At 49.1% G+C, this 25,534-nt stretch overlaps 1 protein-coding gene, 1 long non-coding RNA gene and 1 pseudogene across 5 annotated transcripts in view; 1 reads left to right on the plus strand and 2 right to left on the minus strand.

Annotated features, from left to right (window-relative positions):
* Nucleotides 1–25,534, minus strand: part of LOC144146929 (uncharacterized) — a 113,039-nt gene that overhangs the window by 37,729 nt on the left and 49,776 nt on the right. The window lies entirely within an intron of this gene.
* Nucleotides 3,749–4,320, plus strand: LOC144144774 (uncharacterized). Its single transcript, XM_077676285.1, has one exon. It carries the CDS (start codon nt 3,749–3,751, stop codon nt 4,304–4,306), a length of 558 nt encoding a protein of 185 aa, XP_077532411.1. The 3' UTR covers nt 4,307–4,320.
* Nucleotides 19,993–25,508, minus strand: LOC144144777 (uncharacterized; annotated as a pseudogene).

Consider the following 25,534-nt stretch of genomic DNA (forward strand, 5'->3'; position numbering starts at 1 on the left):
AGCAGTCCGAAAGTATTTTCAATGGCTACTCTCTGCTGGCTCAGCCTCTTGTTAAACGCTATCTTCCAGGCCGGGAATGTCCTCTCAGTGTCCCTGTACGGCGTGAGGAGCCAGGGTGACAAGGGGTACGCGGAGTTCCCGAGAATGTACCCGCTGGAGCACTTCGCCGGCGCACCTTGATAAAAGGGGCTTTCTTTAAGTACACGGGCGTCGTGTACGGAACCAGGGCATCCAATGAATACATCCAGCAGTTTGTTTTGGTCGTTGCAAATTCCTTGCAGAATTATCGAAAGGGAACTTCTTCCTGTTGAAGTACGACTCCGCCGACTCGCTGGGTTTCAGAATCTGGATGTGACTGCCGTCAATGCAGCCGATTGTCTCGCGAGGTCCCTTTCCTCTACTTTTTGCACGAAAGGCTGCTTTGCTGCGTTCAAGTTCTGCGGTGTCACTTGGCCAGCTGATAACCTCTTCGCTTATGTAGTGGAGAAACTCAATTACTCTGGTGACGCAGCTGTGCACGGTCGACTCCGCCACGTCGAATCTGTCTGCTGTGGCGTACATGCTTGCTTGCGACCCGAGGTAGGCAAGCGCAATGGCGACAGTTTTGTCAGCTGCTATTTGCCGGCGCCCCTGCACTGCATTCGGGAAATAGGGCGATGTGTTGTAGCGAGCGGCCACCTCGGCGAACATTTCTCTCGACAATCTAAGAGTGCGCTTGAACTCGTCGTCGCGGTACGACTGCACAACGCTCTCAAAATACACGGGAATACGGTTTGCATCCCGGCGTGTAAATTTCGCCGCAAGCAGGGCCACCGTTTCGCCGTATTCACCGTCGGAATCGAATGTCTCCAAAATGACAGGAAGGGCACCAGCTATGTTGGGCAAGCAGTTCCTCTCGACCGGCCAAAGCACACCTCACAGAACTTGTTCAGCAGCACTCAGAATACGCACGCAAGCAGGTTGCCGTGTGCCTGTACAACTGACGCCTACAAATCCTCCCAAAATGCAAGTCGGGTTGCGTCGGCAACGGTTCTCGACGGAACCGAGAAATTTGGCACTTGCTTTGACAGACGTTTTAAAAATAGTAGTGGTAATAATTTGTAACAAATGGCAAATATCACAGTTCTAACTTCGTGTTATTGAGTGCATACGCGCGGAGCCGGCCCAAGCAGACGACAAATCGTCTGCTCTCCCGCAGTCGCCTGACGCACCCGAAAGCTGGAGCAGCTTTGAGCAGCTTCTTCACGTGACCCACTAAGTAACTTCCGATTCAAGAGCTGCTTCGGAGCTGCTCAATGCTGCTTTGAGCTGCTTTGAGGCAGGCAAAAAAAAAGAGACCAAGTGACAACAGTTACGGCCTCCTTTAGAAGAGACGTGAAGGCCGAGGGGCCATATTCTTGGCACAACCTCTTGAATTTGCATTTGCTGCAGCCCGTCTAGGCAGGCCAGTAGATGCGCCACCCAGTCCCGTTAATCATTAAGACAAGCATTATTACTAAATACAGGTGCCTCAACTGCTGCTACAGCACCTTCGTCATTCCTTATTATCTAGCTTAACATAGTGCAGTTTGTGTGAAATGTGCCACATTTGTTATTTGGCGATGCATATCTTTTTACAGCATCTTTTAACAGCGTATCCTTTTACTGCATGCATATCATTTTTTTTACTTCGATTTGGGTTTGGGTCAAGGTTAAAAATACTGAATCCCATTCTCATTTTGATTTGACATAACTGGTACATGCGGCAGTTAAAAAACGCCTTTTTTATTGAACTGATTTACTATTTCAATCTTCACACCATGTATTTTATACAGTCACAGCCTCTCTCTCTCCGAGTCGGCACAGTTATAACAAGAGAAGCCGCGCCTAAGCAAACCAGCTACATTTGGACATCGTGATTGACAACGGCACCTGCCAGTTTGTACATCACACCATCGGCGACCCACGCCCTGGAGGACTCCAACGTACTCCCGGGCCTCAAATCACCGTGATCATCTTGAACAGCCTGGCCTACACCGAAGCCACGCTTCCCAGGTAGCCGAATCGCCTCCGACAGCGGTGCATCGGCAGGCCCGGTCGGTGAATATTGGGGAACTCTGTCTCTCATATGCATCGAACTGTTCGTCTTTTTTTTTTTCTTTTAGTTAACTACTCCGCTTCGTAATGTTCATTTGTTAACGCTCCTGTTCGTATCATTTTGTCTAATTTTGAACTGTTTTTTGTATTTGAATTCGATCTAAGTTGTCTGTCATTATCGATCCGTTACCTCGTGCTTGGGGTTGGTAATTTGCCTGTATAAATATAAGTCTCTGTACTGTTTTTCATTCAAGGCTCTTGCTCATTCTTGCCACTCTGGTCGGCGAAAGCCGCCCATCACACGGCCACCCCCTTTGTCACCTGTGCCCTGTGGATTCGGTGGGGTTTGTTGGCTCTCTTGAGTCGACTCCCCATATCTTCTGACAGTGCACCCTAATTTAAGGAAACGGGTGACACTGATGAAGTTGAAGCATGGGCTGACGTTTGCTGCACTTGGTGCCCTCTTCTGTGTGCACCGCACAACTGCATCTCGAAGATTCTACTCTATGCTCGACACAATCTTCAGCAAGACGCAGGGTTGGCTCATCTGGCATCACAGGGAGGTGACACAGAAGGCAATGCCCCCAGCCTTCCGAGAGAAGTACCCGATGTGTAGAGTTATTAGACAGAGTTAGTTGGGCATGCGCTCCGGAGGAGCGTACGCCCAGGAAAGTGGGTTGCGACTGCGCATGCGCAGTACGCTACGTAAACGCCCCGACGACGCGCGGCTATGCACGCAACGGCTGGGAGCAAATGGGTTCGGGGGCGCCTGTGGGGCGCTGCGGACCTGCTGGAAGACCTGTTGGGAGACAGCTTTCAAAATGGCTGCTGCATCGACAGTGTCGATGGGAAGAAGCACGGTTGCAGGTGTACCGACTGAAAATGCGCCTGCTCGAGTTCATTTTTCTGTAAGCAATGACTTGAGCTTGCTTGGGATGTCCAGGCCAGCGATCCTTTCAGGGATCCCGCTCAGTGGACGAAAATCGCTGAGAGACTTAGCAACGACACCGGACAGTCGTTCGCGGCACGAGTGGTGCGCGACCGCTGCCAAAATCTGATGGCTCTGTACGCCGCCAACGACCGCAAGAATCTGCGAAAGTAAGTGGTTTATAGTGGCATGCTCAATGCTCGGCAAACGTTTGCTTGCTGGTTAGCAGAGGTGTTAATTTATTTGGCGTTTTCTTCCTATACGTAGGTCGGGCACGGAGGAGGAATACAACGAGCGGGACCACATTCTCCAAGACCTCATTTGCCTCGCCGACGGCACCAACTTTACGTTTAAGGTTCGAGCTCACCGCTGCACCCCCACTGCACCTCGGGGCCCCAGAGGCGCGGCAGCGACCCGAAGGGCGGCTGAAGCGACTCGTAACGACGCTGCCGATAGCATCGTCATCCTTTCGCCGCTGGAGGAGGACGCGAACAGCAGCTCCGGCATTGACACCGCCAGTGAGTACAAGCTGCAACGATGCCTGGGCTACTCTGCCTCCTCATCTACGAGGAGTAGCTAAAATTTTGTGCATGTGATGTATATTACAGGCGTTAGAAGTCTTCAAAAAGTATTTCAAGCCAGGCAGAGGATTGCAGCCTTTATATCTATAAAATATTGCACCAGTAATGTTGGCTCATCTGGGGTTGGCTCATCTGGCACCACAAGGAGGTGACACAGGAGGCAATGCCCCCATCCTTCCGAGAGAAGTACCCGATGTGTGGAGTTATTATAGACTGCACCACCGAAGTCCCCACTGAACGGCCAACAGAAGTGAGTGAACAAGTGAACGCCTGGAGTAACTACAAGGGTGACTTCACTCTAAAGTTTTTATCTGGCGCTACCCCATCTGGCTTTATTCAGTTCGTGTCAAAAGTGTTTGATGGGAGATCGAGTGACACATACATAACGGCAAATAGTGGCTTGCTAGACTACCTTGAACCTAATGACCTAGTGATGGCCGACAAAGGCTTCCCAAACATTCGATGTGAATTGCATCAGCGCCGAGTCACGTTAGAGATGCCCCCCCCCCCCCTTGCCCATATGAATGAGCAGTTCACAGCAGAAGAGGTACAGCACACATACAAGGTAGCCTCTCACCGTATCGACGTAGAACGCTGCATACAAAGAATAAAAGTATTCAGCATTCTCAGAACAAGGCTAAGTCACGAGCTGAAGACTCACGTGGACAAGATTGTGACCGTTTGCTGTGTCCTAGCAAACATGCAACCGCCTATTTTTTAAGGTGTCGGTGTGACAGGACACACTAACGTGACAAGACACAGAGTGTTGTCAATGCTTCCAGCTTACTCTGCAGGAGTCTGCTGGAGCCACTCATGTGAGGTCCCGCAGCAATAGTTCATTTGTGTTTTCTTCTTTCGTGCGATCTGTTTTGTTTTATTTTAAAATTTCACTGCGTGACATTTCTTTCTGTAAAAATGTAGTCCAAATACAAACTCTGAACTTCATTACCACACTTTCCTGCCCACGCAATATATTGTGCTATTCATGTGCTATGTAACATTGCATGCACTGATGGCATTGAAAGCATAAACATGTTATGTGCCTGGGAGCCGAAGCAGTTACCGAATGTGCAAAGACAAAGCCTTCCTCTTCAGACCCCCCTAAAGACGCAGCTTGGCACGAACAATGGTTGCGAAATATCAAGCGCACTGATAAGGAGCTGACAACAGACTGTGTTGTTTGCGAACACCACTTCGAATGGAAGTACACCGAAAAGACCTATCGACGTGTGATAAATGGGGAAAGAGTTGAAACCCCCCGTGATTGGCCGCACCTGCCTGACGACACTATTCCTACTGTCTTTTCGGATGCTCCTGAATACTTCCCCCATAAAAAGCCCCCGTGAAACGCAAGATAGGCCACCCAACAGGAACGGCTGTCCTATGCCTCTTCTTCGGCCACGGCTGAGCTGGTGGCGGTCGGACTGGGCCTGGACCTGCTACTGGAGATGGAGCCCTTGCCCGAGCGCTGTGCCCTGCTGTGCGACTCCCGAGTGGCCCTGGTGCATCTTCAGGATGGAGACTCGCACTCCCTGTTGGTGCGGGCACAGCTGGCAGACGGGGGGCACTCAACTGTGCCTGCAGTGGGTCCCCGCCCACATTGGTCCGGATGGCAACGAGCGGGCAGACGAGCTGGCCACCGGGGCACACGCGCTGCCTCCATCGGACATGGTGGCTCAGGCGGCAGCGGACGACGCCCGCCTGCTCATCCAGCGACACATCCGGACCAGGCATCCGGACCCACGGCTGCGTGTCGGAGGGGGCCTGCTGCCTGCACGGGCATCACGCCTGCCTCGACGACTGCGCTCGGCCATCCTGTGCCTCCGCGTGGGGGATGTGTGGACGGCGAAGCGGAATCACCGTCTGGGGCGGGCGACCAGCCCCGCCTGCACTCACTGCCGAGCGCCGCCCCTGCAGTCCCTGCTGTACGTACTATACGAGTGCCCCAAGTTTGCGGCAGGGCGGGCAGAGCTGCTGGTCGAGCTTCACAAAGTGCGGCCACTTGAGGAGCTGCTTTGGCCCCCGGGCAGTGCCAGGGAGCGAGACAAAGTGCTCAAGGCCCTGGGTACATACCTGCGGGGCTCGGGGTTGCACAGCACACTCCTCTACAACTCTAACTAACTGCCCAGATTGTGGTGGAGTGCTGCTGCTGAAGCAGCATCTGTACTTGTGTGTGCGTGTGTGTGTGTGTCCCCTTTTACATGTGTGCTAAACACTGTCCTTCGTAGATTCATGTGTTGTCCATATCTGTAGTGTTTCTCTGTAAGGTTAATTTTCTCAATCTGTAACTCCTTTTTTTTCTTCTTTTGTGTTTTATATTTACCCTTATGTGTGTTATATACATTGTAATGTCCACCTCCTCCCCTATTCTCCTATTCCTATGTATTCTTTTCTCCCTATCCCCCCCCTCCCCTACACCAGCAGGCGTTCCGGTGTCCGCCCCCTAGGCGAGACAATTTACGCCTGTTGGTGGATCTTCCTTTTCCTAAGAACAATACATACATACATACATACGCAAGAGGAGGAATCTGTGCAACTGAAGCCTAAAGCCTGCAAAACGAAAAAAGAACAACCACAACCAACGACACGCAGTCAGAGCAGTCATCGGACTTGCACGACGCGACTGACTTCTCACCAGGCCGTTCACCGGCACAGACGAGAAGGTAGATGTAGAACACATTTTCCAAGACCTTCAGCTGCCTGACAGCTCCTGGAGCAAACAGATTCGCAGCCAAACCGCACACTGCTTTTTTCGGCGTTTGCGAGCGAGACGGAGACGAGATTTCTCACATGCGGCTGCCGAAAGCGATGAAGTTTGAAGAAGACAAAAACCAGCTCGGGTCCAAGCTGGGCAGTGTCTATGTGAGAGGTGTAAAGCACTCGCAGCGCATCGTTAAATCGTCCGTTGAAGCACAAGCAGTTTTCAACGCTACTCACTCGCTTGTGATGAGCACTGGTTGTCGACTGACACCGGAAAAAAAGCGAGCATGGGTCGTTTGCCGGTGCCCACTTTTTGACCAAATGCTCTCCCACAAGTGCTGGGACCCCGCACGCACTGCAAATATTTGAGGAAGCCTATTCACAACCAGCTATCAAGATAAAAAAAGGCAGCCTGCCATAAATCGGCTAAACAAACACGCAAACAGAACTTGAAACCAGATGAAGCCGCAGGTATCCGTAGCCTACGAGATCATGATAACGTAGTCATCTTCCTTGCTGACAAAGGAAATTGTACCATCACGCTTGACTGGCAAGCCTATGAAAGCAAAGTCAGAGACCTCGATTCCTCAGCGTACGAAAGAGTGAGAAAGGACCCAACCCCAGAAGTTCAAAGGGAGCTGAACAAACTCTTGGCCAACATTTTCAAAAAGTACCGCGACTTCCAAAGCCTGTATCTACGACTCATCTGGAGGAATGACTCAGAGCCCGGTTTTTATGAGCTACCCAAATTTCATAAGCCCGATGTTCCCTTCCGGCCCATTGTGGACATTAGGACTTCAAAACTTTCAGCCCTGTCCAACTTCCTTCATCAGGTTCCCTCCCCACGTGTCGGCAAAACAACCACCCACGTCAAGAACGCCGGCCACTTCGACGAACTTTGTTTCCGAAGTGCTGATCGACTCAGATTGACAGACTCATCTCTTTTGATGTCGCATCACTCTTCACCAGCGTCCTTATTTCCCTGGCCACCGCAACCACCACAACTGCCCTCGAGAACGACGACAGCCCGAGCTACCGGACCTGTCACAGCATCGGCGAAATAACACAACTTTTGTAGTTCTGCCTGCAGAGCACACATTTCTGCTACAACAAGGAATTTTTTCAAGCACGCGAGTGCAACTGCTATAGCGGCTGCTATTTCCGCAACCACAGCGAATCTGGTAATGGAAAAAATTGAACGGACTGCTTTGAAAAATTTCCCCGAAAAGCCCAAGTTGTTTCTCTAATATGTGGACGACTGTTTTTGTATTGTCAAAGAAACAGCAGACAACTTCCTGTCGCAGCTAATACCCCTGTCACACGGCAAATCTAATGTCCTTCAAACTGAATGACGTCAGCTGTTAATGACATTCGGCTCGGCCGTGCGGGTCTACACGGCAGAACAAATGTCATTTGATTGTGATAGCGGTCACGATTAGCAAGCTCGCAAAGCCGCAAAATTACATTTCAAGTGCATGTAGAACGTTTTTGCGCGTAATATTTTTTTTTTTAGAAAATGTTAAGAACAATTACTTTTTTACACAAAAAAAAAGAACACCACTGATTTAGGGGACATCAATAGACACCACAAGCCAAGAAAAGTCTGCTAAAAATCCGGATTAGGGCAGCGCGCGCACAGGAAGAGATTTTCTTTTTTGTTAGTACTTGTTTGCCTTTCTTTATTTGAACAAGAACAAAAAGAAGAAAATGTAAGTTTACTGAGTCTTCAGCAACAGTATGCTTTGGTTTATTACTGAATTTTCCTGTCTAGGGACGCGCTGCTGCTGTCGAGGCTACTCATTTGGCCACTAACTGAGGTTCGGGACCTCAGTTAACCGCTAAATGTCATTCGGTATTCTCGTGTAGCGCCAAATTAATGACATTTAGAGCGAATGACATTTGCTCTAAATGTCATTAGATCTGCCGTGTGACAGGGGTATAAATTTGATCGAACCAGCCATCCAGTTCACCATGGAAAAAGAAACGGATAGCACCTTACCATTCCTCGATGTTTTGATGAAAAGGCAGCCAGATCGACTCAATTTCACAGTGTACAGGAAACCCACCTCTACTGGCTACTACCTACAATTTGATTCTTATCACCCAAACTCCCACAAGTCTTCTGTAGTCTCAGCTTTCTAACTTGGAGCTAGAACTGTACGCTCAACAAAAGACGAACACCACCCTTGTTGGTGTATTTGCCTCCTCCTCAACTTCAACCCCACCAGACAGAACTCTGTCAAATATGTTCACATTCGAGTCTACACTGAAACTTGATTGTTACATTTCTCTACATTAGTTAAATCTTAAAGTCAATGACAAACACTTTGAATTCGTGTGATAAGAGAGCCACTCATTATGACCGTGAAAGAAATCAAGGGGGTTTTAAATTAAGGGCCACTAAAAAATTCCAAAACTTTCAAGGCCTTAAAAATGACACTTACAAATTCAAGGGTTTCCAAGGACCTGTGCAGATCCTGTGTACCATATCCTATCAAAGAGTGCATTTTCCCTTAATACGTCCCCGAGTTGGTGTCACAGCATGACGGCATCTTCCTACGCATCAGTAATAAGCGCAGGTTACGATTGTTTTGCACAGCAAACTCGATGCTTCCTGGGAACATAGTTCATACCACAAGCTGCATGCAGCACTGTGGAGGCTACGTTGCTGTCAATAGAGCCCCCACTGAGGGCGCCTAACTCACTGTAAAGGGGGCCTTGAAAGGGCGTTTTCTTGACCCCTCTCGGCTGGTGGAACTACAAGGCCCCGGCGCCCTTTGTCGCTTTCCTTCACGGTGAGTAAGGCGCCCTCAGTTGGCGCTCTATTGACAACAATGTAGCCTCCACAGCGCTGCATGCAGCTTGTGGTATGAACTATAGGTTGTAAAATTATGGTAGGAAACAAAAAACAAATAAACGTAAGAAAACACTACACATACAACACAGCCTCACCACCACTAACAACATCTTGTGAGTGTGCATTTTGGCTGAAGATATCAACTTGACTGCTCTTGTCACGACAGCCTGTCCACTTTGTGCTTAGCTTTTCCAGGAAAAGCAAGCAGAGCTTGTGCTAAGTGTGGAGTGCACTCCAGTGGACCTGACTGGGGATGGTCGCTGCAACTCTCCAGGGCACAGTGCAAAATACCGCACAAATGTGCTCAACGAGAAGCAGACTGGCTGTATCCTGCCCTGCAAGCACGCCACAGTCAAGCCAGTAGTAAGCAATACACCAACAAGTGCAATGACCCAAGCACGCACTGCGATGTTCCAACTGGCATATTCCTGTGCAGTCACGCGGTGCCAAACAGCGCACCCATGGAGCAAGGAGGGTCTCTGCAATTACCTGGAAGCTCTGGGCAACGGGGCGCGTCAACATGGATTCCTGAGTGCACGTAGACTGCAACCTAACGGTCCTTGTAATTTCCTAAACATTTGCCGAAAACACTTGCTGCAGAAGCTTATGCACACACAAGCTTCTGCAAGCATTGAGAAAGAACTGCGTGATTGCAAGGTACTCGAGAACAGAGCCTTCATTTCTTGAACAGGTAACAGAATACGCCTTAGCCAACGGCCTATACAAACTTGTGTATTCACGATCTGAACCAACTTCTCTCAAGCTTGCTGCAGCTACTCCAAGAGAAGCCGTGTGAAACGTGCCAGTGCTGAGTGAACCTGAACTTGTGAACTTGTGAATGCCCGAGGTGTTTTACCTTCCCCTGCACCCTTCATTTCCCCCCACCCCACCCGGGGCGCTTGTGCCCCATTTCTGCTAATAAAGTTCTTACTACTTCTACTACTACTACGCCAAAGGCTCCCAAACTATGGTTTGCTAAAATTTTCACAACTGCCTGTTGCAGGCCTTGCTATTGAAGGGAAATGATGAGTGAAATATAAAAAAAGAGAGAGAGAACCAGTTTTCTAGGCTGTAGGATTGCGATTACAATTTGCCTCTTGCCTTAGCGGGAGTTGCGTTACAAGGCCACGTTTTTTTCTTTCTTTTGCTGCTGTAGAACGCCACCCCCTTATCAGGAGCTTCCGCAGGAAAGAGAGGATGTAGGATGTAGCACTATGTTGACACCTGGCACGTTGCTAACGGTAAGTGCAGACGTCCACTTTCACGTAGCCAGCATATGACCGTCTTGGCACTGTATTGCTCATCATGAGCATCCAGAAGAAGTTGAGGGCTGCCTGCAACAGCCAGAGCTGTGCACTCATACAGCCGTGGATGCAGTGCAACGCCAACCACCTCCACTTCGTGGCTGCAATGACCAAAGCGGACGCAGAGCTCAGCCTCTGCATGTGGAAGAGCCTGCTGAACCACATCTGTGACAAACATGATGGCCGCACGGGGCCATTTGTCGAGTACCTGCATGAGCGAGCCTCTTGGGGACCGAGAATGAATGACACCAGGTGACTTGTTCGTGGCAGTGATGCAAAACTGCACTAACAAAGCCTTGCATACGGCGAATTTGTGTTTGATGACCAAAGTGTCCTAGAAGGTCATGTGCCAGCTTCTTCCCCGACTAAATTGAATACAACTTTATGTTTCAACCATCTCTTTATGCGAACAAGATTACCTTCCATTGGGGCCAATCTAACAGCAACAATCAGGTCAACAGCACAAGGATAAAGCCTGGCTCTATTAGGTTGAAGAACAGCTATTCTCTTAATGAAAATCCCCATACCCTTTTACACCTCCATGCAGCATTGCCGCTTTTCTCCCACCCTGCTTTACACTCTAGCTAGAAATGCGTGAATGGAAAGGAGGAGCTGCTGTAGGCTATTTATCCTCAAAACCCCTACACCCTCTCAGATATTGAAATAGGAAAATTCTATTGCATAATTTTGGCTTAAAACACATTCCACAGCCTTCCTTAAGGGGGGACACCCCTCTTAAAACTATTTCTTTTAATTTTTAAGTAAACTCTGTGAAACTAGTCAGTCTTGCTGCTTTTCCCCCACTGATTTCAAATATGGCATTATTTTTTTAGTTAATCAATTAGGTCCCGAGATAATTAGAGGTAATTAACCATTTTTGGAGGAACAATAGATAAAACTGTGTTGGTCAGAAAACTGTAATCTTTACATTTTCCAACTCTATGAACCCTGGTGAGTGCAATAAGGCTATCAGTTTTTTTATGCGTCGCTTGGAACTAATTTTACAGCTCATTAAACTTCAGTGTTTGAAGTTGGCACTCAAAATGGCTCCTTGCCAGTGTTGCCACCAAGGTTTAATGAGCTGTAAAATTAGTTCCAAGCGACGCATAAAAAAACTGATTGTCTTATTGCACTCACCAGTGTTCATGGTGTTGGAAAATGTAAAGATTAAAGTTTTCTTACCAACACAGTTTTGTCTATTGTTCCTCCAAAAATGATTAATTACCTCTAATTATCTCGGGACCTAATTGACCAACAAAAAAAATAATGCCATATTTAGAATCAGTGGAGGAAAAGCAACAAGTCTGACAAGTTTCACAGAGTTTACTCAAAAATTAAAAAAGTTTTTTTAAGAGCAGTGTCTCCCCTTAAGCCCCATCCAGTCCATCCTGGACGGCCCCAGCCCCCAGTACAATATTCGCCAGCTGTCCCAAAGGTGCAGACATACTGCCTAGAGTCTTTCAACAACCTGCTCATTCGCTTCGCTCCCAAATCCACCGCCCTTTCGGAGGAAAGGATGAAAGCCAGGTAGTCTCGTGACGGCAAGTGACTTTGGCAGATCGAGTGATATTTGTTGCTTCTCAGGGAGAAGCTTGCTGCCCTCCACTACAACGAAAATGCTTCGAGGGGGCAAGCGGTGACCCAGGCAGGGGACGAGCAATTCAAGGTTAAAATGCCCAAAGAGAGGGAAGGGCACTTAAGTGTTTGCCAGTGAAGACAAGCCCAACATTTGCTAAGCACCGCAAGCATACTAAAAGTTGGAACTCTGATATCCTTTATGGCCCAGTCCTACTGGGCTCACAAATGCCACTATGCAATGGCGTGCATCAGCCCATACCTCGACAGTCTCGAAAACGGGAAAGTGTCACATGTGGGGGGATAAGAAGGGTAATCACACGGTGGTAAGTTGGATTTGTGCAGGACAGGGGAGAGCCACAAGAAATATCAGCTAGCATTCCCAGCCTAGCTGCAGAGGTGGCAGCGTCATAGCCACGAAAGCTTTCTCAAGCAGGTTTCGGCACATCCAGCTTTAGAAGTGGTTGGTCGATCCCTAGATTCCAATGCCAGGGTGTGAAAATGACTACTGCTGATGCTTTATGTTGATAAGTGAAAGCGCTAACCTGCTAGTCCAGGAACTACCAGTGTGATAATAACACAGCATTTTTTATTTTTTGCAGAGTATGTCAACAAGCTTCTGGCAGATGCAACCAGGTGATGCAAGGCCTCTTGGCACAGAAAGAAGCTGAGCATGGTCAATAGTGTGGCTGTCACAGCAGCACACAACTGCCACTTACAAGCATCTGCCTAAGCAACACCACACAATCACACTTTTTTTTTCTTCTCTAGCAGCAACTGGCTGCCATAAGACAAATTCAACCAAGCTTTTCTTGTTGGAAAGCTGTAATTAAAATGGTACATTCCTTTCATGACCAATTTGGCCTGCGTTGGGGAGATCGCGACTTTTTGTAGTAATCGTCTTGCCACAAGATCATTGTGGCAAGACGATTATGAGGGCAACAATGCGTCTGAAAGGGACTTCGACTGCAATCTCCTGGGATACAGCCAGTCTCTGCATGGATTGATTGCCAAGTAGCAGTGTTAGGAGCAGATACCTATGCGCTGCCAACGCCAATTTTCGGCATAGGCTATAAAAGCCTCTCAGCATGACTGGATGACATACCCCTTCATGTAGTGGCTCATGACAACCATTACAAGAAAAGTGAGGGCACATTACTGACATGAAAAAAAAACTTCAACAAGAGGCACAGTGAGCAAAGAGTGGCCATTGAAAACACCTTTGGGCCACTGAAACAGCGTTAAACGAGTTAAACGAGAGAGGTCTGGCTAAACTTCTTGTGGAATTAGCATTAGGGGGCTAATCTGCATGATCAGTTCATGATAAAAAGACGTTATAGCTACCGGAATTTCTGAAGCATGACGAAAACTACACGCCCAAGCACTGTATGCCCTATTCTTGCACCTCGTCACCTTGTTCTCTCCCCAGCTCTCAGAGTGAGCAGTCATGCAGGGAAATGGCTGCCCGAGAGTGGAAGGCATAAGTGCAGAAGGCGGCGCACCGAAGCGGTCCCCTGCGCCACTGGTGCACTGGAGCTGGTCCCCTGTACCGGTCCCCTGTGCCACTTCGACAGTCTACTGCACGCTGCTACCAACCCTGCTAACCGGTAAGAAGAGTGAAAACTCGCTTTTTCTGCATGGCGATCCGTCGGCCCAGCCTTACAAGATTGAAGACGTCATAGCGGCACTCAGTGCTGCGACCGGCATGAGGAAGACCACCAAACTAGGCCCATTTCACTTTAATCATGTCCGGATGATTACATCACACTCGGCCCAAGATATGAAGGAACTTGCCTCAAGGGGTGAAATAGAGGCCAAGGGGAAAAGGTGCTTCGTCATCCACCCAATAACCAAGAAAAAACCGTGAAACTCCACTGGGTGCCGACAACTATGCCTAACGAACTCCTTGTGCAGCAATCAGAACGCTTCGGTGCTGTGACGAGTGTTTCGTTCGAGAAGTGGTGCCGCCTGAACATGCACCACATGGTGAGCACTACGAGGGTAGTGCAAACTGTGCCAAAGGATGTGAACTCCCTCGATGTGCTACCCCACCAAGTCCCCGTGTACGGAAACATGGTCCTGATCGAAGCAGCTGGCCGGCCTGCCACGTGTCTACGCCGCGAAATGCTCGGCCAGATGCGGCCGCAGTGCACAACACTTTCGGACACAAGAGCTCCACCTCCGAGCGAAGCTATGCGGCTAGGGCTAAATGACAGCGCATGATTCAAACACTCGACGAGCTCATGGGTATACAAAAAATCCAGGAGTCGATGACCCCATAGTTTTCCTCCCAGGCAGGGGTTGTTTATGCTGCCGAGGTAAGTAAAGGATAGGCAGCCCCTGACAACATCTCCACCAGTGGTGAGGCCACCACCACCACCGACATGGAACAAGCTGTCGAGGAAGAGGGAGATGCCGTTGACGAGCCACTCAAGAATGACTCAGCCACCACCCGCAGTACCGTTCGAGAACCAGTCGCAACCGAGCAAGAACCGGCAGCTGAGGAGGAAAGAGAGCAGGAAAGCGACCCAAGTGGAAGGGAAGCTGCGACCAATGGCGATCGATCCCACAGTACACCAGGCGAGAGCCAAACATACCGCCACCCCAGATGATCAGGAGAAGAGGCCCACAACGAAAGACACAATGCTTAGGAATTTAGAACACCCCACGGGGAACAGAAAACAGCCACAAAGCAATAGGGCAGGGCTGTATCCCTTAACACCCGCCGGGAGGACAAACTATAGTCCCTAAAAAATTGGCTAGTCTGCCGTCCAGGTCAGTTTAGCATTACCGCAGTGTGTAGCCCCAGCGATGAAAGTCCACAAGAAACAGCACAGCTGGCAAACCAAGCGCTACACACGCTGGCCAACCAAGCGCTACACACATCGGGATCAGATCTATGTCTCGAGGGGCGCTGTTTCGTGAGTGTCTGACTGTGCTGCTACTCCTGACGTTACAGGGCACTGAAGTGAACATTGAAGCATGAAATATACAAGAAGTTGCTTCAACAAAGCGACGGTGAGGCAGACTAGAAGAATGAACAGTGCGCACCAGCTACCGCAAGCCAGATTCCACAGGCTCACTCAACGCGGCACAACACGTCGTCTGCTTCACTCAAACGGCGCTCCTGCGTTCAGTGCCCCTTACGGCAGTGGGACCGGTTTTTGCGGCCGCTTTCACACCTCTCCTCCCAGCCACCCTACCCCTACAGCCACCATAGCCAAAGTGCAATAGGCGCATGTGTACGCTCGGGAAGAAGATGGCTAGAAGTGAGCAGCACGTAGCGATATTCTACAGTAACGTTATTCCACAATATTCCACAATAGCGCAAAGCTGCCCCAGAGCTGGAAACGAAGCAAAGGATTTTGGAAGACTCTCGCAGTGGCTTCAAGGTGAGCGCTCTTGTCAAGAAGCATGGGCGTGGACGGTCGACGATATTAATGATTTTGAAAATGAGTAACGCGACTATCATGAAGGCCTGAGCCAGTGGTCATGCCAACCAATGGAAAAGGATTGGAGACCTTTGTACCCCAATATTCAAGACACACTTTACCAGTGGTTCCTTGCTACGCATGAGCAGAATGTGCCCATCACTGGGCCAATACAGTCAAACCCGGTTACAGCGAACTGCAATATGCGCCACGATTAGTTCGATATGTCCAATAGTTCGATATAGCAGGTAATAACGAGTTTATTGTTACGCGTGCGCAATACGCAGAAATCCCCCCGCCATCCCCGCATGAAGAAACGAACAAACTGAGGTATGTCATTACCATAGACAAAAAATTTATTTATTGCAAATAATAAAGCCACTTTCCGCCTTAGCTGCCTACTTCCAAAAAAAAAAGGTGATTTTTATTTGCCCTTTCGTTTCGGCAGCTTCAACTAGCACAGCATTCTTTACACGAGACATTGTTTGCACCAGTTCGAGTCCGTGTCCTTCAATATCGAAGAAATATTGGCGGAGGACGTCGACTGCCGAAACCACTCCATTACGCGTCGGAGGGCTTTCACTCGCGCCACCATCTGCCTCCTTGGTGCTTTTCATCGGCATCACGGCGGTGCTGCTGACGGTGTCCGCGTCCGAGCGGCTTACAGTGACGGCAACGTTGTCGTCGACACTCAGGAAATCTTCGAAGGGCACTCCTTTCGGCACAGCATCGGGAAGGTTGGCGAGCTGCCGTCTTGGTCCGGATTCACTGACCGGCAAGTTCCGTCATGAGTGCGTCGAAAACAGTCGCGAAAGTGTCGGGAGTCATGTCGCTCTATACGAGGCACAATGTCTCAGTCGCGGCCTTTGCTCAGTGGTCGCGCCCAATCAACATCTCTATCGCCGATCCGAGACCATGCATTTTAGCGACCATTCTATGGCACGCGGAGTTTGATATATCAGAATTGAACTTCGTTATAAGGAATATGTTTCGCGTATATTTCCGTAACTGATTTATTTTTGTTTGATATATAGCATAATTTGCTCTATACGGGTTCGTTATAGCCGGGTTTGACTGTACTGGCTGCAAAGGTGAAGTTAGTTTTCTTTTTTGGAAGAGGGAGGTTCAAGCCTGGTTGAGACTGGATTCAGCGGTTTAAGAAGCAGCACAGCATAGTCTATAAAAATGTGGTGGGAGAAGCGGCGTCGTTAGATGCGGAGGCGAAAGAATAGTGGCTGCAGAAGAAGATGCCCATTGTGTTGGAGCGCTACATGAAAAGGGACATATACAACAGTGATAAAACCGCATTTTTTTTTTTTTTTTTTCAAATGCTGCCATCAAAGACCTACAAACTCAAATGCGATCCATCCTCCAGTGGGAAGCACTCCAAGCTAAGGGTCAGTGTGCTGTGCGCCAATATGGATGGGAGCCATCACGTCAAGTCCTTCGTGATAGGTCGCTCCAGGAAGCCAACGTGCTTCAGAAACGAGTACATCTCGATTCGCTATCGCAGCAATACGAAATCCTGGACGACTCGTGACTTTTTTCACGGAATGGCTGCACGAGTTCAAAGACATAACCAAGGGGCAGGGGCGGAAAGTGATCCTCCCGCTCGACGACTGCCACGCTCACATTGTTAGCTCAAAATGAACTCTGTCACAGCACACTTTTTGATAAGCGACACAATGGCGGCATTGCCTTCTTTTGTAGAGCTTCCTATGTTCACCCGGTGTGCTTGGAGGCAGTCCCACTTTGCACTTTTTGCTAAGGCAGTTTTTCTTTTGTTAACAGAAGTAGTTAAAGAGAGTGCAATTCAAGAAACCGAGACACTGTTTTGCAAATTTGTTCCACAGATGAACACTCTGTATGACGACAAGTCACTGACATTCAATGTGCACCAGCTGTTGCGCACTTCCAAAGCAACATGAATGCCTTGGCCACTTTAGGGTTCCTCAACATTCCCATTTGAAGACAGTATCGGATAGGCTTTGCGCCTGTGTCAGCAGCTAAGTTCGTTCCTGTCCAAGTCGCCGAAAGAGGCGTCATGCGGGAGTCATACCATACAACGTAAAGGCAGATCACACTTCCGGCCTGCCTTGCATCACCAAAAAGTGATCTTCATCCACGGTGCAAGAAGTGGTTCAGACGTGTACTTCAACTGGCACAACATGTAGTGAGTACGCTAGAGTGCTTCAAGAACTTGTTTGTTGAGAGGTATGCAGCAGTACCTGAACTGTCAAGGTATTCACGTGACCAGGTTGGAAGGGACTCGCTCCTGCTATGTGAAAATGCAAGATGGCAGGTATTTTTATGTACTGGAGATACGTGCTGGCTTGGGTAGCATAAACTTCCACTGTCAAAGTATGGCGATTTCTCCTTGTATGTTTGACTCATCCCAGACAGTGGGCTGACTGCCAGCATCCTTCCATTGAATTGATATTTCTACCACCCAACACTAAACACTAAAACAAGCCTACAGCTGTTGCATGCCAGCCAGCATCATAATCTCCAACTTTAAGGCATTGTACTGGCGGTGTGTGCTGGAGCGGCTAATTTCAGCTATCAATTGTGCTGGCACGTCGAAGCAGGTGCCGGACTTAAAGATCAGTCTGTTGAAGGCTGTGTGCTTCGTGTGTGGAGCGTGGTAAGAGGTGAACGCCTCTACCATAAGCACCTGTTTTAAAAAAGTGGGCTTTGTGCAGCAGAACGAACCCCCCCCTCCCAATGTGCAAGTCGAAGCCGACACGGTAGAAACTTCGGACATCGCCGAGCTCTTGGAGCATGCCGCTCCAACATCGATGAAGGAAATGATGCGTCCGTGGAGACGTGGAGAAGTTTTTAAGCGCACACAGTGCAGCTATTGATTGCAAGGAAGTCAAGTCGCCATGTCAGTGACTTCTTTGCAAGGGCCAACAAAGCAAGGCTTGCCCAGCGGAGACCGAGGAAGAAAACAGCGCACCCCAAGGCCGCTTCAGGCAGCTACATCTTGCTTTCACGTCAGGTGCAGGAAATAACAAAGCAGTAAACTGTGCGAGACAGGGAAGCATCCAACTAGCAAATGAACGGGGATGGGGCAGTAAATATGCAGGCGTGGGAAGTCGCCAACAGTGGCGCGGGGGTAATGGTAGTGGCACGTCAGATGGGGTGTCGGAACGGTATGTTGTTTTTTATTGTAAGGAGCTGCAGCCAACACGAGAGACGAGACAGAAGAAGCGTCAGCGCCACACGCAGACGAAGTTCACATAAGCTTGCTTGCCTCCAGTGAATCAGGTACAGCCCCTGGGTCCTGTCACCCGACACCTAGTATGACCGCCGTGGGCGCCTTCGGAACGGCCCTCGGGGTTCGGGGAGGCCCATTCGAAGAGCGTCTGTTTTCCCGAGGACACCGGCGCACGAGTGTTATGTCTGTGCTGTGACCTGCGAGGTCAGTGTGTGTGTGTGTGTGTGTGTTTTGCGCACAGTGAGTGAACGCTAGGAAATGAACACGACGTTCCCACGCTGCCCGCTCCCAAAAGGACGCTTCGTTGCGGTGGATGTCTGCAGCAACCCTTCCCATTCTTTTCTATGTATACTTCTTTCTCCTTCTCTCGAGATTCTCCCAATAAACTCAGTCTGGAATCGGAACCCGAAGTAGACGCATCTTCTGTTTTAGGCTCCTGCACGCGTGGCCTCGCCACCCCTAACGATACCTGCAGTAGAGCGGTAACTTGTTTTCGAATAGATTACGCCTCTAAGCAAGTTATCAGCAAGCTCGTAAGAAAGAGAACAACAACACAGTAGCTTACACTGCTTCAGCAGCTTTAATTGAAAATAGCCGAGGCAAAAATGCAGAAGCAGAGCTTATCGTTGGAAAGCCAGCAGCTGGGAATTGAGCACAATGAAGTCAGTAAACCATATTTACTTGGCAAACAATATTCAGTATATAGTTTCATATAACAGTGGCTTTCATTGTTTTAATCCTGCATAATGTATGGACTTGTCTCGTTAGCACTAGGAAGTTAGGTGTTCAGTGACAAAGAAAAAAGCAGAATGCCCCATAAACTTCCAGGTTACGCGTATTTTGGCATAAAACAGACGTTTTAAGTAGAACGACGAACACTTTAAAGGTGCAGAACCACATGCGTCTCCTGATGGCCAAAATTTGCGGGCATATGGGATAAAAGCGTAGGAATTCTTTACAAATCTCTAATCGGAGACCGAAGAGACCGCGAGACAACTAGGTATACAAAGTCAGTGCGCGGCGAATGGTTGCACACCAACCGCATAGTCCGATCACTCTGGAACTCGAAACCTTTTTTGCGGCCTTCAGGCTGCTTGATGATAGTTGACACTAGGTAAACTTGACAACTGCTTGCATCTACGTTAATGTTAGACAACACAAAAATACAAGTGTCTGAGTACGTTCATTTTGCAATATATCAAGATATGCAATCAGCTTTAAAAACAAAAGAATAAAAGCAGCAATTCACTGGCAGCCTTCTTCATATGTCCTGCAGTGCACTTTTTTTTTGGGGGGGGGGGGGGGGGGGGCAGGCCTGACTCGTACTTTTAGCGAACAGGTTTTTGTAGCTTTGTTTCTCGTATATTTGCATCTGATTCTTGTTGAGCTCGTAAATTTATTATTTATCGTTACCTGATCGCAGCTATGCCATCACGGACGCTCTGAAAACCCTAAGAAGGAGACCCAACAACTGCAGTGACGTCGCTGAAGGCATCTCAAAAAGAGGCTGAAGTTTAGCCAGCAACAAGAATGTCGGCTCAAGACACAGGTCGCATCATTGAGCGAAATTGTCGACGACTTAAAGGCAGAAGCAACTTGTTTCAGAAGCTGCTTGCAGAATGTTTGAGAAGTGCGTTTCTGGAGTGCCTCTTGAGGTTATTCAGTGCACCCACAAGCAGACAAGTGAAGGTGATGAACCAGCCAGGCCGAGTAGTGAGAAGTACTCAGCCACACTGCGCATGTTTGCACTAACCCTGCAGTGTAATTCCAAGAAGGCATACAATTACGCGAGGGAAACTTCTGACTGCGCTTTGCCGCACCCATCCGCAATAACAAGGTGGTACAGCTCAGTGAATGGGGAACCTGGTTTTAAGGGGGACGCAAGGAATGCCATTCGAGCGAAGGCTAATAAAAGTAAAAAAGAGCCAAGAAGCTGCTGTGCAGTCTGGTAGTAGGTGAGATGGCCATAGGAAAGCACATGGAGTGGGATGGGAAGAAGCTGAGAGGCTATGTGGACATCGGAACTGAGATGGATGATGACAGCACTGACGTTGCAACTGAAGCCATTGTTTTTATGGTTCTTCCTGTCGACTCGCATTTACCCCCGCGGGAATTTCCTCATCAACGGGATGAAGAGAAACAGAGAGCAAACGACACAAAACTATGCTCGACAAAACTTGCTGAAGCAGAAGTTCGCCCAGTGTCACTAACCTGTGATGGGCTGAGCTGCAATACTGCGATGTCACGGACCTGCGGGCTTCGCTAGCTGATGAGCGCAAAATGGCGACGTCATTTCAACACCCTGTCACAAATGAGGAGGTGTACTGTTTTCTAGACGTAAGCCACATGCTAAGACTTGCATGCGATGCCCTTGGCTCACAGGATTCATCAGGGTCATTTATGCAGTGACAGTATGTTCGAGAGCAACATAAGCTCCAAGATTTTGAATGCTCCACAAAACTTTTTTTTTTCTCTTGAACTACTGGGCAGATTTAGCTTGCTATGCATGAAATTGTAGCTTATAGATTGCTCTTCCAAACACATAACAACAGTTTTGTGAAAGGTACAATTATTTACAGTTTATCCGTAAAAAAAAACAGAAAAAAATGCACAAAACAATTATACATGCATTGTATATAGGCAATTATACTAAGCCTAACAATTACTTCAGGAATTCTAAGATATACAAATTGTTCCTACGTTCCTTGGCTATGATTCAATACATGAATCAAGCCTGTACACCGAGTTTTGGATTTTTGCGGGCTTGTCAACCTAGCGAAACTGGCGGCTGTGCCACTCCGCGAAGCCACTCAAGTGTAAGTCGATCTCTCTCAAATATGCATCCAAGCAGAGCAAGAGAGTTTGACAGGGCACCGGCAAAGAAGGTGAAGACGCTTTGTTTGTATAGTTCCTGGCCACTCGTGCCATGAACATGCCCATCAGCGGGCCAATCTTGGCAGCGACGGCGAAGCAGTTTGCCTACCTTCTTCATGAGAACGACTTCGAGTCAGGTGGCCGCTGGATCCGCTGGGATCATGTACAAAGCCATCACAGGCGAAGCAGCATCCCTTGACATGTAGGCAAGATGCCTGTGGGAAGAGGAAACACTGCCAAACATTTTGGACAAGTATGCCGGCCGCGACGTATACAGTGAGGATGAAACTGTACTTTTTTTTCCAGTTGCTTCCCTCGAAAACCCACGCCATCAAAGGAGACCTGTGTAAGGGTTGGAAGCGCAGTAAACTGCTTGTTGCCGCGTTCTTGTGAGCAAACACAGCTGGAAGCGACATGTGTCCACCTTTTGTCTTTGCAAAGTCTAAAAACCCGCGCTGTTTCGAAGTGCTTCAAAAATCCCAGTGCAGTATCGCCCCAACGGGAAGGCGTGGATGATGCGGGCACTGTTCCACAAGCTGCTCATGGAAGTCAGCGAGCGCATGGAACGGCAGAAGAGGAAGGTGGCACTTGTCCTGGACAATTGCAGTGCACACCACTCTATGCCATAACTGTCTAGTGTGGAAGTTTTCTTCCTTCCTCCAACCACCACGGCAGGCCCGCAGCCAATGGAAGCCGGCATTACCGCCAATTTCAAGGTGCTGTATCACCGCCACGTCCTGGACAGGCTACTATTCAACATCGACCATGCCACACAGGAAGACCAGGAGCAACCAGATCTGGAGTTAACACTGTTGATGGTCGTCCATTTTACCTTTGGAGCATAGTGGGGAGTCCATGCTTCCACGGTGCAAAACTGCGTTAGGCAGGCGGGCTTCATTCGATGTCACCCAAGCGAAATAGGCGAGGCGGACACAATGCCCGGCGAGGCTTGTGAAGTGCCTGACGACGAAGGGGAGCAAATGTTGTCGTCTGCACTTAACTATGATGCATCGGGCCTGGACGACTTTCTCCATGCAAACAATGTTTTGGAAACGCTAAAGCGGCTCACTGAAGAGGCAATCGCTGCACAGATACGTGCTGTGGACAGCAGTAACATTGACGACTTTGACGGCGTGGTGGAGCAGCCTACTCAGCTTGTGTCTTCAGAGGTGGCCAAATGCATGATACAGTCCTTCAGAGACTTTTTCACCAAAGACGTTTTACTCGTCGATGTGGAGCACCTAGATGTTCTTGAAAAGCATGTGCACTACCTTTGCGTGACGGTAGCAAAGCTCACCCACTGCAGCAGCTTTTTTGTAACTAAGCAGTAGTACGACCTTGACTGCACGCAAATAAAGTGTTTTGATTTTTGTTCTGGGCTTTTTTTCGCAACCCACTAATACGAATTATCAGTCATAGCAATGTAATTTCCCTGGCACTAGAATACTGTTATAATGGACTAGACTTTATTAGTACAACACTCTATGGTTTGGAGGGAGAACTTTCAATATGGCAATGCCTGCTTGCCGACCGCAACCGTGACGACCAACGCCAGCATGCGTGCCGAGATCCAAAAACGCGATATGTGAATTGTGTTTTGAATGCGCTATAGTGCATCAAGAAACTTAAGAAGTCATGATTTTAAGATCACGACACTGTGGTGGGCTGCTTCTACACGCAACATCGTCAGCGATCTCGGGCTGAGAACATCAAGGCTGCATATGTTGCTAGTGTGACTGTGGAAATGGTGAACAAGAGGCAGACGCACTACTGTGCATTACAGATATAGCTTTCCACTTCAGACACCGAAAATCAACTTTTTGGCGCTCCATTGAGAACAACGAGCGTCTCCCGCTTTTCCACATTGTCGAAGGCAAAGTTACTTAGAGAAAATAATAACTCATTGCAAAGGCTGAGAATGCAATAATGTTCCACTGCACGGAGAGGCCACCAACCAAGTTAGGGTACGTTGTGTGCATTCTGCCTACAGCAAACAGCAAGAGGTGATGGAATTCCTTGAAAGTGTCGAGGCAAAGAATAATAAGCATTCACCTTCAAGAGGTGAAGACGTGTGAAGAGGATATTAGAGAACCCATGTGTTTTTTTTCCTCAATTCATTGTCAATGACAGGAGAGGACAATGACAGTATATTTATTACGATTCCTTAAAAGAAAATTTCAGTGTCAGGCGCAGAGAAGCATTATGACCTCAACAAAGTGATGGATTTAGCAGTGTACGTTGTGAATGCTGTTGCAACTGTCAAAAGATAAGGTGCCCTTAAAGCTGTCGAACCAACCTCAAGTGGTTACAAACCTCACAGAGTACGTCTACCGGGGCGGACGCCCCCCGGAGTTAGGCCTACCCGACGAGTACGGACAAGATGGCCTCGAAACCGACGGTGGAGGTGTGCGAGGGCCCAGCAACCGAAGCCCTGCCGGCAACGATAGTCGGCAACGATGGAGGGAAGACGCACATTCAAGTAGGAGGCTGCGACGAGTAGAAGAATGCGCAAGGCCAAGAAGCCGCAAGGTGAGAGACCATCTTTCACCACGGAACGGCAATCGAGACCCAAGGAGAGAGTTAACTTTGTCAAGCGAGTTACCGAGAATACCAAGAAAGCAGCCCGTATGCCGGCGACTATCCCCAGAGACAACCATAAGATCGTGATTAGGCCCAGGGGCGGCCTGAACGTAGCTAGAATTGAGACGTCGGTCGTCACGGGAAGGCGAAAGAATACGAGGGAGAAGACATGGTGTGCATCAATGCGGCGCAGAACATCTTAGTCATCAGCACACCGAGCGAGCAGAGAGGCGAAACTTACACCAAGATCAGGACCGTCGAATTCGGCAATATGGAATTCGAGGTTTCCGCCTACCGAACCGCGCCCGGAGGGACGGCGAAGGGATTCATCAGAGGTATCGCATTTGACGAAACGCCCGAAGACATAAACGAGGTGATCGTGACAAAGTATAACCCAACGGCGCTAGAGACGCACAGGATTGGAAATTCTACAGCGGTCATCGTCCTCTTTGAAGGACAGAGAGTGGCCCAGTACGTAAAATACCAAGCGTCACTGCTCAAGTGCGTGCTTTACAGAAAACATCATGAAGTGTGGAGATGTTACGGAAAAGTCGGACACCGCATCGACGTATGTCCAACCCCGGAGACCAGAGTATGCTTCGCGTGCAGGGCGGCCAACCCCGACGCAGACCACGAAAAGGCATGCAAGCCACGTTGCAAGTTATGCGGAGGAGCGCATCCGACGGCAGATAGAATCTCAAGTTCAAGGTCCCCTTCGTCGTCACGAAAAGACAATGGCAGCGCCGAGAAGAACGCGAACAACAACAGCTGCACAAGACAAGGCCACCAATGACGTCATCGGACTTTCTACAGCTGCCAAGCAGGGAGAAAAGCGAGCGCAGCGGAAGCCAACGGCGCAGCAACAGCTGCGGAAGACACGAGAGCCAGCAGAAACCCCTGCCACCATCGCCACCGCCGCCGCAGCGGGGAGACGGGAAGCTCAAGCGGTCGGATGCAGTTAAGGGAACCAAGTCGGAAGAAATGCCTCGCAGCAAGCAGCAGCCACCATGTTAACACCAGAACATCGGAGAACCGCCCGTGACAAGGCGAGAAATATACGAAAACAACGAAAAGCTACTACAGAAGATGGATGAGAAGATGGATGCAAGGATCGACCAACTACTAGAAGAAATAAGGGCGAGTCAAGCGCCACTGCCGCTGCTGACCCCGCAACAGGAGCAAGAGGTGGAGCAGATACCCCTCCCACCCCCGAAGAAGAAAACACCAGCAGCCACCCAAGAGGAAGGAGGAACCAGTTATCGCCCAGGAGGAGGCTACTAAACGCAGCATCAAAAGTGACAAGGAACAACCAAAGGAACCGAGCAACAAAAAGAGGATTATCGAGAATACCAGAGAAAGCTCATGGCCAGGCTCGACCGCATGGACACAGAGCGGGAACAAATTGCAC

This window comes from Haemaphysalis longicornis, unplaced genomic scaffold (genome assembly GCF_048455015.1).
Source record: "Haemaphysalis longicornis isolate Haplotype H1 unplaced genomic scaffold, Haemaphysalis longicornis Haplotype H1 scaffold_7, whole genome shotgun sequence".
Taxonomy (NCBI): domain Eukaryota; kingdom Metazoa; phylum Arthropoda; class Arachnida; order Ixodida; family Ixodidae; genus Haemaphysalis; species Haemaphysalis longicornis.